The sequence below is a fragment of the Manis javanica genome, chromosome 10 (genome assembly GCF_040802235.1).
Source record: "Manis javanica isolate MJ-LG chromosome 10, MJ_LKY, whole genome shotgun sequence".
Classification (NCBI taxonomy): Eukaryota; Metazoa; Chordata; class Mammalia; order Pholidota; family Manidae; genus Manis; species Manis javanica.
This window is the reverse complement of record NC_133165.1, coordinates 1,336,643-1,349,344: the sequence shown is the minus strand read 5'-3', so window position 1 is coordinate 1,349,344 and position 12,702 is coordinate 1,336,643. Positions and strand designations below refer to the sequence as shown.

General features: G+C 62.4%; 1 protein-coding gene across 1 annotated transcript in view; it reads left to right on the top strand.

The window, feature by feature from the left end:
• Positions 1-9,176, top strand: part of RAB11FIP3 (RAB11 family interacting protein 3) — a 67,872-nt gene extending 58,696 nt beyond the window's left edge. The window contains exons 8-14 of the mRNA XM_037005664.2: positions 748-851; positions 3,762-3,902; positions 6,149-6,230; positions 6,923-7,060; positions 7,290-7,445; positions 7,529-7,669; positions 7,756-9,176. Of these exons, the coding sequence (XP_036861559.2) occupies positions 748-851; positions 3,762-3,902; positions 6,149-6,230; positions 6,923-7,060; positions 7,290-7,445; positions 7,529-7,669; positions 7,756-7,869 (876 nt within the window). The 3' untranslated portion in view covers positions 7,870-9,176. The remainder of the gene's footprint in view (positions 1-747; positions 852-3,761; positions 3,903-6,148; positions 6,231-6,922; positions 7,061-7,289; positions 7,446-7,528; positions 7,670-7,755) is intronic.
• Positions 9,177-12,702: the final 3,526 nt, after the last annotated feature.

The following is a 12,702-nucleotide window of genomic DNA, read 5'->3' as shown; positions in this document are numbered from 1 at the left end:
TGCTGGTCATCGTCCTGGCAAGCGGTGGGTCTCCGCAGGAGATGGAGGCGCCTTGAGGGCCACTCAGACCCCTTGGTCCTGACACCGTCCAGCAGGCCTCCTGGGGTTCCCGGCCCTGGGAAGGAGCCCCCGAGGGCGTGGGGGTCTCCTACATTCCTCTGAGCGCATCCAGGGTGCCGAGCTCGGGTCACCAGGGGCCTGAGGCGGGGGCTCCAGGTTCCCGGGAGGAGGGCACCCAGCCTGCAGTGATCACAGGGCTGTTCCCAGAGGCGCCTACAGCGGGGCCGGCAGGGCAGGGCACCTCCTGTGTCAGGCCCCGCACCTTGCCGCCGCCTGCGCCCCTCGCCTCCCCCTGGCACCTCCTCTCTACGGCAAGTCCAGCATCTCGTGAGGCTCTCCAGGCTGGTGGCCTTCACTCCTGCCACCTGTGTGGGTATCTGCCTCCAACCTGGATAGTGAGCTTCCTGGGGAGTGAGGGGCTGAAGTCCAGGCCTGTCTGTGCCTCGCATCCCCCGCCCCCGTGGGCCAGGCCGGCAGTGCGGGGGCCCCCCGTGGGGGCCGGGAGCCTCACACCTTGTGCACCGTGTGCTCCCGGTCCTCCGTGATGCCTGCGAGGCTGCATCGCCTCCTGTACGGGGACGGTCTTCATCAGAACGGGCCCGGCTTCAGCAAGTGGATGCTGCCCCCAGCAGCTTGCAGGGCCCAGACTCCTGCCCTTGGTGCTCAAGCTGCTGTCTCACTCCCGAGGTGGTCTTCCTGGAGAAGCGGGTGTCTGAGCTGGAGAAGGACACAGCGGCCAGTGGAGAGCAGCATAGCCGGCTGAGGCAGGAGAACCTCCAGCTCGTGCACAGGTGAGCACGGCAGCAGCAGTGTGACCCCCCTGGCCCGCCTGGCCTCCCCAAGCAGGGCACAGGCTGCTGAACAGAGGTGCGGCTCTCGCCTGGGCACCTCTCCACCAGCTACCGGAAGCTGGCTCGGGGTGGGGCTGGCTCTGGCCAGGCACTCTGCCCCAGCACCCAGGGCCTAGAGGGGAGAGCCAGGGAGCAGGTGCCACCTCGGGAGCAGCTGAGGCCAGCAGCCCCCGCCTGCTCAGGCTGCACGGGGACAGACAGGCTGGGGTCCCGCTTGCATCCCATAACCCGAGAGCCCGTCCTCGCCTCCCTGGACGTGGGCTCGTTAGCTCTGTGACTGTCGCTGCGCTGTGCGCACGTCACATCATCTCTTACCTGTATGCTCTCCTGGGCACAGGTGCTGCTGCTGTTCCCGTTTCAGAGATGAGGGAACGAGGGCTCCAGGAGCTTGGGCAATTGCCCAGGGCAGAGGCAGTGGGGGCTGGGGGCTGGGCCAGTGCCTCTGGGCCCACCGCACCAGGAGCCTGAGCCTGGCAGGAACACGTGGGCCTAGTCCATAGGGCCAGAGCACTGAGGGAGGGACTAGTGACTGCGGTGCTTGCATGGGGGGGTGGGGGATTGCTTTCCTCACCCGTTTTGCAGACTTTTCAGAAAACACTGATTCTTGGCATTTTGAAACCTGTTGTGCCACGTGCCTCGTGTCCAGTTTGTAGTAACGTGTCCTCGTGCACAGTGGGAGCCTGGCCAGGAGCCTCTGCTCTCTGGGCTGTGCCCGCATTTGCTGTGGGGAGGCCTGAGCAGTGCTGACAGGCAGGAGGCTCCGGGTGGGGTCCACGCCTAGGGTCTGTCCTCTCCAGGCTGCTGGGCCAAAGCCTGGCTCTGCCCTGACCCCCACGGCCTGCGTGTCCTCACCCGTGACTTGAGCACATGGACCCAGGCCTGCCCACGCACACATGGCATTTTCATCAAGACCAGGCCTCCTGAGGCTCCCAGGGACGCTTGGCTCTTGCTGTAACATTCCCATCAGGACGATGTTGACCGTCATCACCTGTCCTCCTGGACGCTGAAGACCAGGGCATTGTGTAATCACAGGCGCCCCCCCGCACCCCCTCTGGCACATCATGACAGGAGTCAGGACCCTGGCCCGATGGCTGCCTGCTCCCCTGCCTCTGCTGCAGAGTGGGGTTGCGTCAGCCGCACCGTGAAGGGGCCTGGCCTCCGGTGCTGCACCAATCGTGTTGCATCTGCAGTTTGTTACCCTCCCCATGTCCTGGTCCAGAAAAACCACCTTTCCTGAGCTGCCTGGAGAGGCTCCGTCCAACCTGACAGGCATTTGTCAGTCGTCCACATCAGTGGTGGAAAGTCCACACTCTGTGCCTCGCCCTGCCCTCCCCCCAGTCCCCGGCCCCAGGATCAGCCATGCCCAGGTCCTGTGCTTGTGTTTTCCGTTTGCCCGAGGTCGCTGACAGCACACTTCTCCCGCACAGCCCCCTCCTCCCCACCGCGGTCCTCGCGGCTCTCGCTGCCCTGGGGGCTGCACGCACCTTCTCGGGGCTGGCTTCTTCTCTCTCGTGCATGTTTTCTTCGTGTGCTGGCTTGTTGTCCCGAGGATATCCCCCAGCTGTTGCCTGGGAGACGGCGCACAGCGGTCAGGTTCTTTGGACTCTGTCTCTGAAAACGTTCGCCCACTGCAGGTGGCTGGGCCTGAGAGTCCAGCTGGAGCGGGGTCCCTACGAACGTGAGGGCACGCCCTGGCGCCTTCCACCCGTGCTGCGTTTGAGGTGGCCCTGCTGGTGGGCCAGCTGTGTGTCTGACTTCCCACCCTGGACACTCTGAGGGTCTCTTACTGTTTCTTGGGCTGGGCACGTGGTTTCCACCCTTTAGATCTGGAAAATATGTCTTTCTACAATTACTTTTCTACAGTTTCTTCCATTTCCTCATCTGTCTGAATTTGTGTCAGTCGAATATTAGACGTTCCAACCTGCCCTCGTTCTCTCTTCCCTAGTCTCTGACTTTATCTTTTATGTTTTTCTTCTACGTAATAACCTTGGTTTTCTCCTCCAACTTTTTTGTTGGATTTTACATCTTTTCTTCTCATATTTTTGATTTCTGAGAATTACCTTTCTTATCACCTTTTTTGTTACTTCCATCGCATTCTGCCCATCCCGTGCGTGTGTCTTGGTTCTGAGATCCTCATCAGTTCCCAGGCGGCTCCAGCACAGTGTGTGTCATTCGAGGGGCTCTGTCTGCCCTGGCTGTGTGTGCTGAACGCGGTCCTCTGGTGTCATGTGACCTTTGGCTGGCTGTTCACTCTCGGGCGTGAGGCCCCAGAAAGCAACTGAGAAGCCCCGTGTGCATGGATGGCTAAGGGTGTGGACTCCGTGCTGTCTGTGGGCAGGGCCTGGAGCCCTTCTTGTTGGGGTGGTCTGTCTTCTGAGGGTGGGCATGGTGGTCCAAGGGGCCGGTGTCAGGGCCCCTGTGCGAGTGGCTCCTTTGTCCCCATGTGCTTGCCAACACCTGCCCTCACCTCTGCCACAGGCGGCCAGGGAGCAGCTGGGCTGCACACCAACCCCCCTCCTGGCGTGCCAGGGCAGGGTACTGGGGTGGGCGTCTGGTGGGCCTGTGCCCCTGAGCAAGCAGGCGGTGACTCTTGGTGGAGGCCGGTGTGGGGGGGCAAGCTCCCGCCCGAGGGCACCGCAGACTGCCCCCCATCACAAGCCGGCCATGGGCCTGACTTCCCAGTCGCCCTCAGTGGGGAGGGGAGGCCATCTGGGGCCCACCCTGACTCCAGGCCACCCTTGACCAGAGCTCTGGGTGGGAGTCTGAGTCTGACGCCCTCCTGCAGGCGGGGCAGGCTCTCCTGTGGCCTCCAGCGTGGTGGGAAGGGCCTCCTCCCCTCTGCCTTCACAGAGCCAATGCCCTGGAGGAACAGCTGAAGGAGCAGGAGCTGAGGGCCCAGGAGATGGTCCTGGAGGAGGCGCGGAGGCAGAGGGAGCTCTTGTGCAAGATGGGGAGAGAGAGGAGCATCGAGACGGAGGGCCTGCAGGCCAGGTAGGGCAGTCCCAGCCCTGCGAAGGACACTGCGTTGTGCCCCGCCCCAGTGAGGTGCAGTGTCTGGGGGTGAGTTTGATCGAGGAGAACTGAGACTCCCTGTGAAGGGAGCAGAGGACTCCACCGAAGGCCCCAAAGGCCTGAAGCCTGGCCCCACGTGGATCACTTTCTCTAAGTCTCTCTAGTCCATGTTGTCCAGTCAAAATACCAATCTTTTTTAGGGCAACTTCACAAATTTAACTTTATGCTCATCTGGAGGCATAAGTCGTGGATGAGCCAGGACAGTGGGGCGAGGCCAGGGGTGAACGTGTGTGCCACGTGCCATGAAGCCCCAGAGCCAGGGTGCTTGGCGCTGCAGGGGCGGGTCCACGCCCGGAGCCCGGCCGGATCCCTGCACAGTCACACATGCAGGTGACTGTCCTTGAATCATGGTTTGAGAAAGGAACCCACACATAACACCAGTGTCCCAGCAGAGAAGTGGCTAGAAGGGTGCCTCTGAGAACCACCCCATCCCTGCAGAGTGCCTCTCCCGGGGGCAGTGAGGGTGGAAGTATTTCATAGAGTCGTTACCTCACCAGTGCCACGTTGGGAGCTCAAAAGACAATAGTCGTAAAAGTTCATGAAGGTGTCTTCCTTCCTGGGTTTTTCACATTCTCACTCCAGCTTATGAAGCTGGGAGGACACATCGTGGCTTTTAAGAGGAGCTCCTGGCATTTTCAAAAATGGGGGTGGCAGGAAGGGGCTGCATGCAGAGCTGTGCTGGGGTCACCGTGGATGGGAGGTCTCATCGCGTGTAGACAGAGGGGCACCACCACCTCGGATAGCTGGGCCCAGCAGCCCGGCCAGCTTTCTTCCCTGGGCCTCAGTACAGCACACTTCAGTGGACTCAGAGAAAGCCACGTTCCTCATCTGTGCATGCAGGTAGCCTCTCCTTTGGGTCCTGTCCACTGGGGCTGTGGGTGCCAAGAGGCAGGGCCTTCCTCCCTTCCCTGTCTGCCCACACCAGAGTCTACCCAGCAGAGGTGTCCTGGGGGGCGCCAGGGTGGATGGGGTCTGTGCTGCTTGGCGCAAACCTGCTGCCTGCTCTGTGTACATTCCCTGTGCCACTGTGTGCCCGGACCCCATCAGCTCCTGCAGCTCTGGGGCTGGAGGGGGCAGAGGCCTGTGGTTCTTCAGGAGCTGCGTGGGCCCTCAGAGCCCCTCTATCCCTGTGTCAGCACCCTGGGGTGAGCCCCGCACAGGCCTCCCTGGCATGGCCCCTGTCCACTGGCTTACAGAGGAGAGTGCGCAGCACAGGGATGCAGGCTCCTGGTGGAAGAGCTGGACACTGGGCAGCACCCTAATGAGGCTGCACTGGGCCATCACCCAACATGTGACTGCTCAGTGGCAGATGAAACACGCGGGGAAGACACAAGTTTTCCTTACAGAGGGATTCCAAGCAGCCCACAGACACGTCCCCTCGGCGGGGATGGGGGGCAGTGGGGTGCGGCACTGTGGCTCGATGACTGGCTCCCCGAGGACAGAGAGTGGGTGGGAAAGGTACACTTGGCAGGAGACCCCGGCAGGTGCACCCCAACCGGTGGTCCAGGTCAGCATCACCACGATGAGTCGTCAGGACTCAGCTACTCCTGGCCAGGGGACGAGAAGGGCACCCCACCTCTGCGGGATTCTTCCCAAACCCGTGGCCCGTCTAGTCCCCAGTAAACCCCAGACAAACCCAAGTTGAGGGACGGCAGACCAAAGACACGAGCAGAGCTGCTCAACACTGCCAGGGTCATGAAAAGCCAGGGGAGTCCAGGCCGCAGGCCAGAGGGGACCCAGAAGAAGAGAGGGCGGGGTGCAGCACAGTCCTGGGGGTCACGGAACGGGAAGGGGCGCCGGGGGAAAGGCCGAACAGGATCCATGGCTTGGTGACTAGTGGGTCCCAGTGTGAGCGTGTGGGCTGAGATAGATGGGCCACAGTGAGAAGCAGATGCCACAACAAGCTGAAAGGGCCGGGGTCCCGGGGACTCTGTACTCTGCACCTTTTCTGTGGACCTAAAATTATCCCCGAACCCAAAGTGTATTTAAAAGCCATCCTGGCACCTGGGAAAGCTTTGGCCTAGAGCACCGGTGTGTCCCAGGGCACGGGGGATCGGCCTCTGGATTCCCAGCCTGTGCGCTAGCTGGTCTCTGAGACGGGGCCCCCCTTGCCGCAAGGAGGCGTCCTTCTGGGGAGCTGGCCCAGTCTTGTCCTTGTGCCCCAGGCTGCAGCAGCTAGATGAGGAGAACAGCGAGCTGAAGGCCTGCGTGCCTTGTCTGAGGGCCAGCATCGAACGCCTGGAAGAGGTGAGCCGCTGGCCCGGAGGCCTGCCTCTCCTCCGTCCTCGGCACCTGATGGCTGTCGGGGGCTCAACGGGGGGGGGAGGCTTTCCAAAGCGGACAGCCGCACGGCTGGCCTGGGGGCCTACGTGGGAGCAGCTGGTTGACCAGTACGCCTACAGCCAGGAAGCTGTGTTGCTTCAGAGAGCAGGTCTGTGTGTAGGGGGCAAGGGAAGCCTGGCTGGGCTGCCCTTTGCTGGAAGATGCCGGATCCTGCCTGGGGTCATGCTCAGATCCCCCAGCTTTCCTGAATGCACGGGTGATGTCTCTGAGGGGCTGATCCTGGCTCGACCCCTCATGCCTCCCCCCGCAGACGCTCCCTGAGGGGGCTCTTCTCCCTGTTCTCTCCTCCTTGCCAAGTGTCCTCCTGGGGCCCTCTGAACCCTGAGGACCTTTGAGTCCCCTTGTGCTCCGGCAGCTGCAGCTCAGGTCCTTCCCACTCTGCCGTCTCTGGGCAAGTCCCTGTGGCCTGCGGCGGTGCCCAGGCCCTGAGAACTGCCACGCCCGGGTGTGCCCACGGCAGCCGTGACTGCGAAGGCTCAGGCGCAGCCCTGCAGACACGAGTGGCCTGAGCCTGCCAGGCACGGACAGCTAAGAGGCTGCGTGAACCGAGTGGCCAGTGAGGCATGCGCTGCATGGTGAGGGTTTCACTCCTGCAGGAGAAGCAGAAGTTGCTGGATGAGATGGAAGAGCTGTCGCTGCGGCTCGGTGCCGAGCAGGAGCACAGGAGGAAGCTGGGGGACAGGCTGAGCCATGAAAAGCACCAGTTCCAGAGGGACAAGGAGGCCACCCAGGAGGTGAGTGTGGCGTCTGGGGGATGGGGGTGCGGTGGAATGCACTGTGGACCCACAGCTGTGCCTCTTGTGTCACAAGACCATGGCGTCTAACTGGGCTGGGCGTGGGGCAGCCTTTGGGAAGCCTGGCGCTGCCTCGGGAAGTAGCGCCCATACCGACCCAAAGGGTCAGACCCAGGGGCCGCGCTGACATGTGCTGCCCCACCGCGCCCACCCCGCGGCGGCCCTGCAGCTGATCGAGGACCTGCGCAAGCAGCTGGAGCACCTGCAGCTGTTCAAGCTGGAGGCTGAGCAGAGGAGGGGCCGGAGCAGCGGCGCAGGCCTGCAGGAGTACAGCAGCCGCGCGCGGGAGAGCGCGCTGGAGCAGGAGGTCCGCAGGCTGGAGCAGGTGCGGCGCCCGTGCCAGGGGCCCCCTCCCCCCCCCGGGCCCGTGCAGGCTCAGGCCCAGAGTGACCGCCCTCACCCCCGCAGGATAACCGCAACCTGAAGGAGCAGAACGACGAGCTCAACGGGCAGATCATAACCCTGAGCATCCAGGGCGCCAAGAGCCTCTTCTCCACGTCCTTCTCCGAGTCCCTGGCGGCAGAGATCAGCTCCGTCTCCCGCGATGAGGTAACACCCCCCACCCCCTGCCCGGGCCTGGCACCCAAAGGCGCCTGCTGCCGTGCGCCCAGTGCCGACCCCCTGCTCCTCCCCAGCTCATGGAAGCGATTCAGAAGCAGGAAGAGATCAACTTCCGCCTGCAGGACTACATTGACCGGATCATTGTGGCCATCATGGAGACCAACCCATCCATCCTGGAGGTCAAGTAGAGGCAGGAAGGCTCAGCCCTGCTGGACTCAGGATCCCACCAACACCCCAGATGGCCACGGCACACACGGCCAAGACCAGCAGGTCCCACACCCTCCGAGGGGGAGCATACAGCCGGGCTGGGGTGCACAAAGACGGGGCTGCAGGAGCAGGGCTCAGAGGGACAAGCCCCAGGAAGCCCCGGGAGGGCCGCCCCTGCACAACTGTGGGAGTGTTTCTCAGGCGTGGGCGAGCACCTCTGTGAGCTCCCCTCCGTGGTCCTGCCCTGCGGGAGGAGGGGACGGATGTGCCCACAGGGGCGCTGCCTCTTGCACCCACGCGGGCCTGACTGGTGCCCCAAGCCTCAGCCGCTCCTGGACAGTGCAGAGGCCCCGGGACCCTCACACCAGATGTGGTGAGGGTTGGACAGGCAGGTGATGCCAGTGCATGTCAGCATCTAGCCAGGAGCTGCAGGACTCCTAGCTTCTCTGGGGCTGTCCGGGCCACCACCCAGCTGAAGGGGCACTGTAGTCCAGCTGCAGGCCTAGGGGCCTCTGGGCCACACAGCTGTCCTCACAGCCAGACCCCCACTACAGTGACCCTCAGGGCTCTGACCCTCCTGTGGGGCTGGGGTTGGGACAGAAGCCTCCACCCTGAAATCAGGACTCGAGGGTAGCCACGTGGTGGGGTAGATGTTGCTGGCCCCCTAACTGCCAAGGTGCAGGCAGGGTCGTGGTGAGGTGCTGCCTCCCAGTGGGTATGGCCTTCCTGGAGTCCTGTCATCATGTGCGTAGGTTGCCCATGACCTCTGTTTCCCAGGCCAGAGTTCAAAGTCTGGAACCACATTTTCTCTGGGAGTTCGAGGTTACTGAGTGGGTGCATTCCACAAGGCACGCGGAGGCCAGACAGGGCAGGCTCGCCAAGCACACACACCAAGAGCAGCGCAGGGCCTTCCTGGCAGCTTGGGGGTTCCTTTAAGGAAGTCTCTGCTCAGCGGTGTGCTGCCCAGGGCAAGAGTCACTGCACACAGACCGCCCGCTGCGTGTGAGCGTGTGTGCGTGTGGGAGCCTGTGTTGCCCTGTGTCCCTCCACCCTCCGTGTGGCCCACCTGCTACACGAAGATTTAAGATGTTGTCTGGTATTGTACATTTGGGGAAAAGCCTTGGGTGTAAATCAGTGTAAATACAAAGGAGAGATTTTTCTATCATGTAGAGTAGGTATTTTTTATAGATTGAAGGTTGATCAATTTTTTAATACAATCCAAGAGAGAAAACTGTATACACATGAAATATATATATATATATGTATGATAATAAACACTGGAACTCTGCTTTCTGCACCCAGCCCTGCCCTGCTGCCACCAATGCATCGCCCAGCAGGACTGCAGCTGTGGGTGCAAATCGCCACGAGACATTTCACACAAACCCAGACACCCCACTTGCACACTGACCCTGTTTCTTCCGCTGGGGACTCCCAGGCGGAGTGGTGTGGCTGAGATGCAGGGGGTGAGGTTAGGATGGCCTCACCACAGGCTGAGGCCGCTACTGCTGCACAGAGGCCAGCCCTCTCCTTCACAGGGCCCAGGGGTGTGCCTAGTGCGGCACTCCCATGGCATCGTGCGTCATCTGGGCTCAGACAGCAGACCTGCTGGCCTTGGTGCGAGCCTCCTAGGGCCCCGGGACTGCACCTTGGGTTCCTGGTGGGACACAGCCTGTGAGGCAGTACCACAGGCCCCTGGGGATCATCATGAGCCAGATGTTTTCTGAGGAGCATGGAATCGGGGATGAAGAAAAGGGACCCACGATCAGGAAGAAGGGTGTCGGTGGGCACAGGGTTGGGTGACCTGCCAGGGAGTCACCTTGTCACAGGATGATGCCACCAGGAAGGTGCTAAGGGCAAGGAACCAGATCTGTTTTGAAGAGGATTGTTAGCTGCTAAGGTCCCCAAAACTTGGTTCCAGCCCAGGCATCCACAGGATGCATCTCCACCCACCCTGCAGAGCTGTCCGCATGCATGTCCCAGACAAACAGGCCCAGGAAGGTGGAGGATCCCACCTATAACCAACCGGCCAGGCCCGATAAGGGGCTTGAGCCCAGGGTCTGCTGGACACTCAGTCCCACTTGCTGCCCATGGGGCTGGAGCCGGCAACTGTGGATGGTTAGAGCAGGGCCTGCAGGGTCCAGCCAAAGAAGCCCAGGGGTCAGCAGGGCCAGGCCCAAGAAGTGCCTGGACACCCTGGGATAGTGTGAAATGGAAACAGAGGGTGTGCGTGTGTCTGAGGGCTGGGCTCCTGCCAGTGGCCCACTAGCTCCAGGGAAGGGCCTGGAGGAGATAGGGGTGTCAGCCTGCCACCTAACCTGCAGGCCCCACCACTGCCAAGGCTGCCCTGGGGGCCAGAAGTGCCAAACCTGGGGTTCAGGTGTGAACCCCGGGCTCCTGGTGGAGTTCTACATGGAGAGGCCGCTCAGCACTGAGTGGTGTCAAAGCTCTGCCAGCAGGTTCACATCAGCAGGGTCTGGGATAACCTTGGCCCCAGCCCAGCTGCACTGGATACCTGCCCTCCCACCAACCCCATGCCTGCAGCCCGCAGTGCCCATCTCCGCATAGGAAGAGTAGCTCGAAGAGGGTATCAGGCTTCTCTATCAGGCGAGGCCAGAGCTAGGAAGGCCCTGTACCCCACCGCAGCCTGCCTGCCCCTGCCAAGCCCTGTTCTATTCCTCTCTTACACACCTGGGGCCTGTCTGCAGTCTGGCTAGCCCCTCCAACAGCAACAGCTGATGCTGAGATCCCTGCCCTGGCCTGCCAGGGGTCCCAGCCCGAAAGGGAGACTCCCCCACTTGGGACAGAATCTGTGAAATGCCCACATTAAATGGAAACAGCAAGCAGGGTTGCCTTGCAGATAGATGGTAGCTGAGGCACAGCATATTCAGAAAAGTGCTGGAGAGGCCATGCTCCCAGACCCAATTGTGCCCCCCCATGTGCCCCCACAACTCTGAAGTGGTCCAGCCACAAGTCCCCCACACCCCCTGCCAAGGCAGGTCCTGCCAGTTTGGCTCGTGATGACAGAGCTGCTGCTTGAAACAGTCATGGTCAACCCTGCTTACTGAGCAAGTCTCTGCCCTTTCCCAGAAGGGGGCTGCTGGCAGGGGAGTGTGCTGCCCCCACCCCCGGCACTGCCTGGCCCCTCGGCTTGCCTGCCCCAGCCTCTCCAATCTAAAGGAGAGGTGCCCATCCTTGCTCCCAGCCCTGCTTCCCCAGCACATGTTCTCTCCACCTGCTGGCTGTTCAGAGACCAGGAGGCGGAGGCCCAGTGAAAGACCGACTTTTTACTTGTGAGGGCGTTGGCTGTCCGTTGACCCAGGTGTGGGCGTCCACAAATCAGTCTTTGGGTAAAAGTGACAAAGGCACACATTGCGTGTCCCACACAGATGTGTCCTGCCTGCGGCTGCGGCCCTGGCGTACCTGTCACACCAGAGTGCCTGTACCCGCATTCCACTAGAAACCCCTCCACAGGGCACTAGGGCACGTCCTGTTAACTGCTGTGTCCCAAAGCTAAGAACAGCGTGGACACGGGTCAGATTTGCTTCCCACCCCTGCCTGGGGGCTCCTGCTGCCGGGCCCTCCCACCTCTCCCCCTGCCCCGGCAGCAGCTACCTCCTGTCTCTAGCATTGTGAGGACTGTGTCCTGCAGCCGAACAGCACTGGCCACGTCTGGATGGTCAGAAGTCACTCCCCCTTCTGCTTTGTAGTTATTTAAAATTTACATCTTTGGGCCTCAGGACATCAGAGATGGTCACAAGCTGGCTCCACAGATGCGTCGCTGTCCTGCTGCTCTGGTACCCCAGCGCCTGCTGCATGTGGAACCTGCTGCTTGCAGCTCCCACCCCAGATGAGAACACCTCAACAGCCTTGAGGACTCGAGTGGTGACTGGGCTGTGCCCCATGAAGGCAGGCCTTGGCCCCTTACGGGGAAGGGCTGGGCACCCAGGCTCCGCACACTGTGCGGTCGGGAGCACCACGAGCCCTGTATCCCAAGGCAGCCTGTCACCTGGGGCACTGAGGAAGCAGCTCTGTCTTGGCCACAGCCAAGGCCCCGGCCGCCACACTGGGTCACGGGTGTCCTCGCTGTAGCACCTGGGGCCTGAACACGCTGCCAGGAACACTAAGCTGTTCCCCTGGGTCCTACGGAGGCCGTCCTGAGACAATGCACCCACCTCCCGCCCATAAACCTCCATTCCGTCTGGAGGCAGACCTGGGCCAGGCCGCACACCCCCTGAACCCCGCAGCTGACGGGCCTCGCTCCGGTGCCTCCTGTGTGGTCAGTGCCCGCCTCCTCGGGCTCCCCGTGAGCCCTGGGTCCGTGAAGCCGTGCCCTCCGTGTCCCTGCAGGCTCTCTGATGGGAAGACACTTTCCTGCCCATCTTGCCCCGGCGTGGCTGCTGGGTGCGGAGGGCGGAGGCCTGTCCTCCAGCTTCGGTGACCTCCAGAGCCCCAGCCCGACGAGGCCGCCCTGAGGGGCCCAAAGAGGGCAGCCTGCCCCAGGAGGGGGGCTTCCCGCCTGCCAGACTCGGGCTGGCGCTCTGCGCGGCATCGCCGTGCGTCCTCCCGAGGCCCAGACGCGAGCGTCCCTCCTTCACCGACGCGGAAACCGGAGCTCAGAGCAGCGACGTGCCCGAGTCGCCCTGGGAGGGCAACGCCGGGTCTCCGCCCCACGTCTGTCCAGCCACAGCTGGAGCTCCTGACCGAGCCCTGGAGGGGAGCCGAGGCGTGAGGCAGCCGAACGAGGACGGCGGCGGAAGGACACCGGGGTCCGGCGGACCGGCAGCCGAGCGGCCCAGACCCGCGCGGGCAGCCGG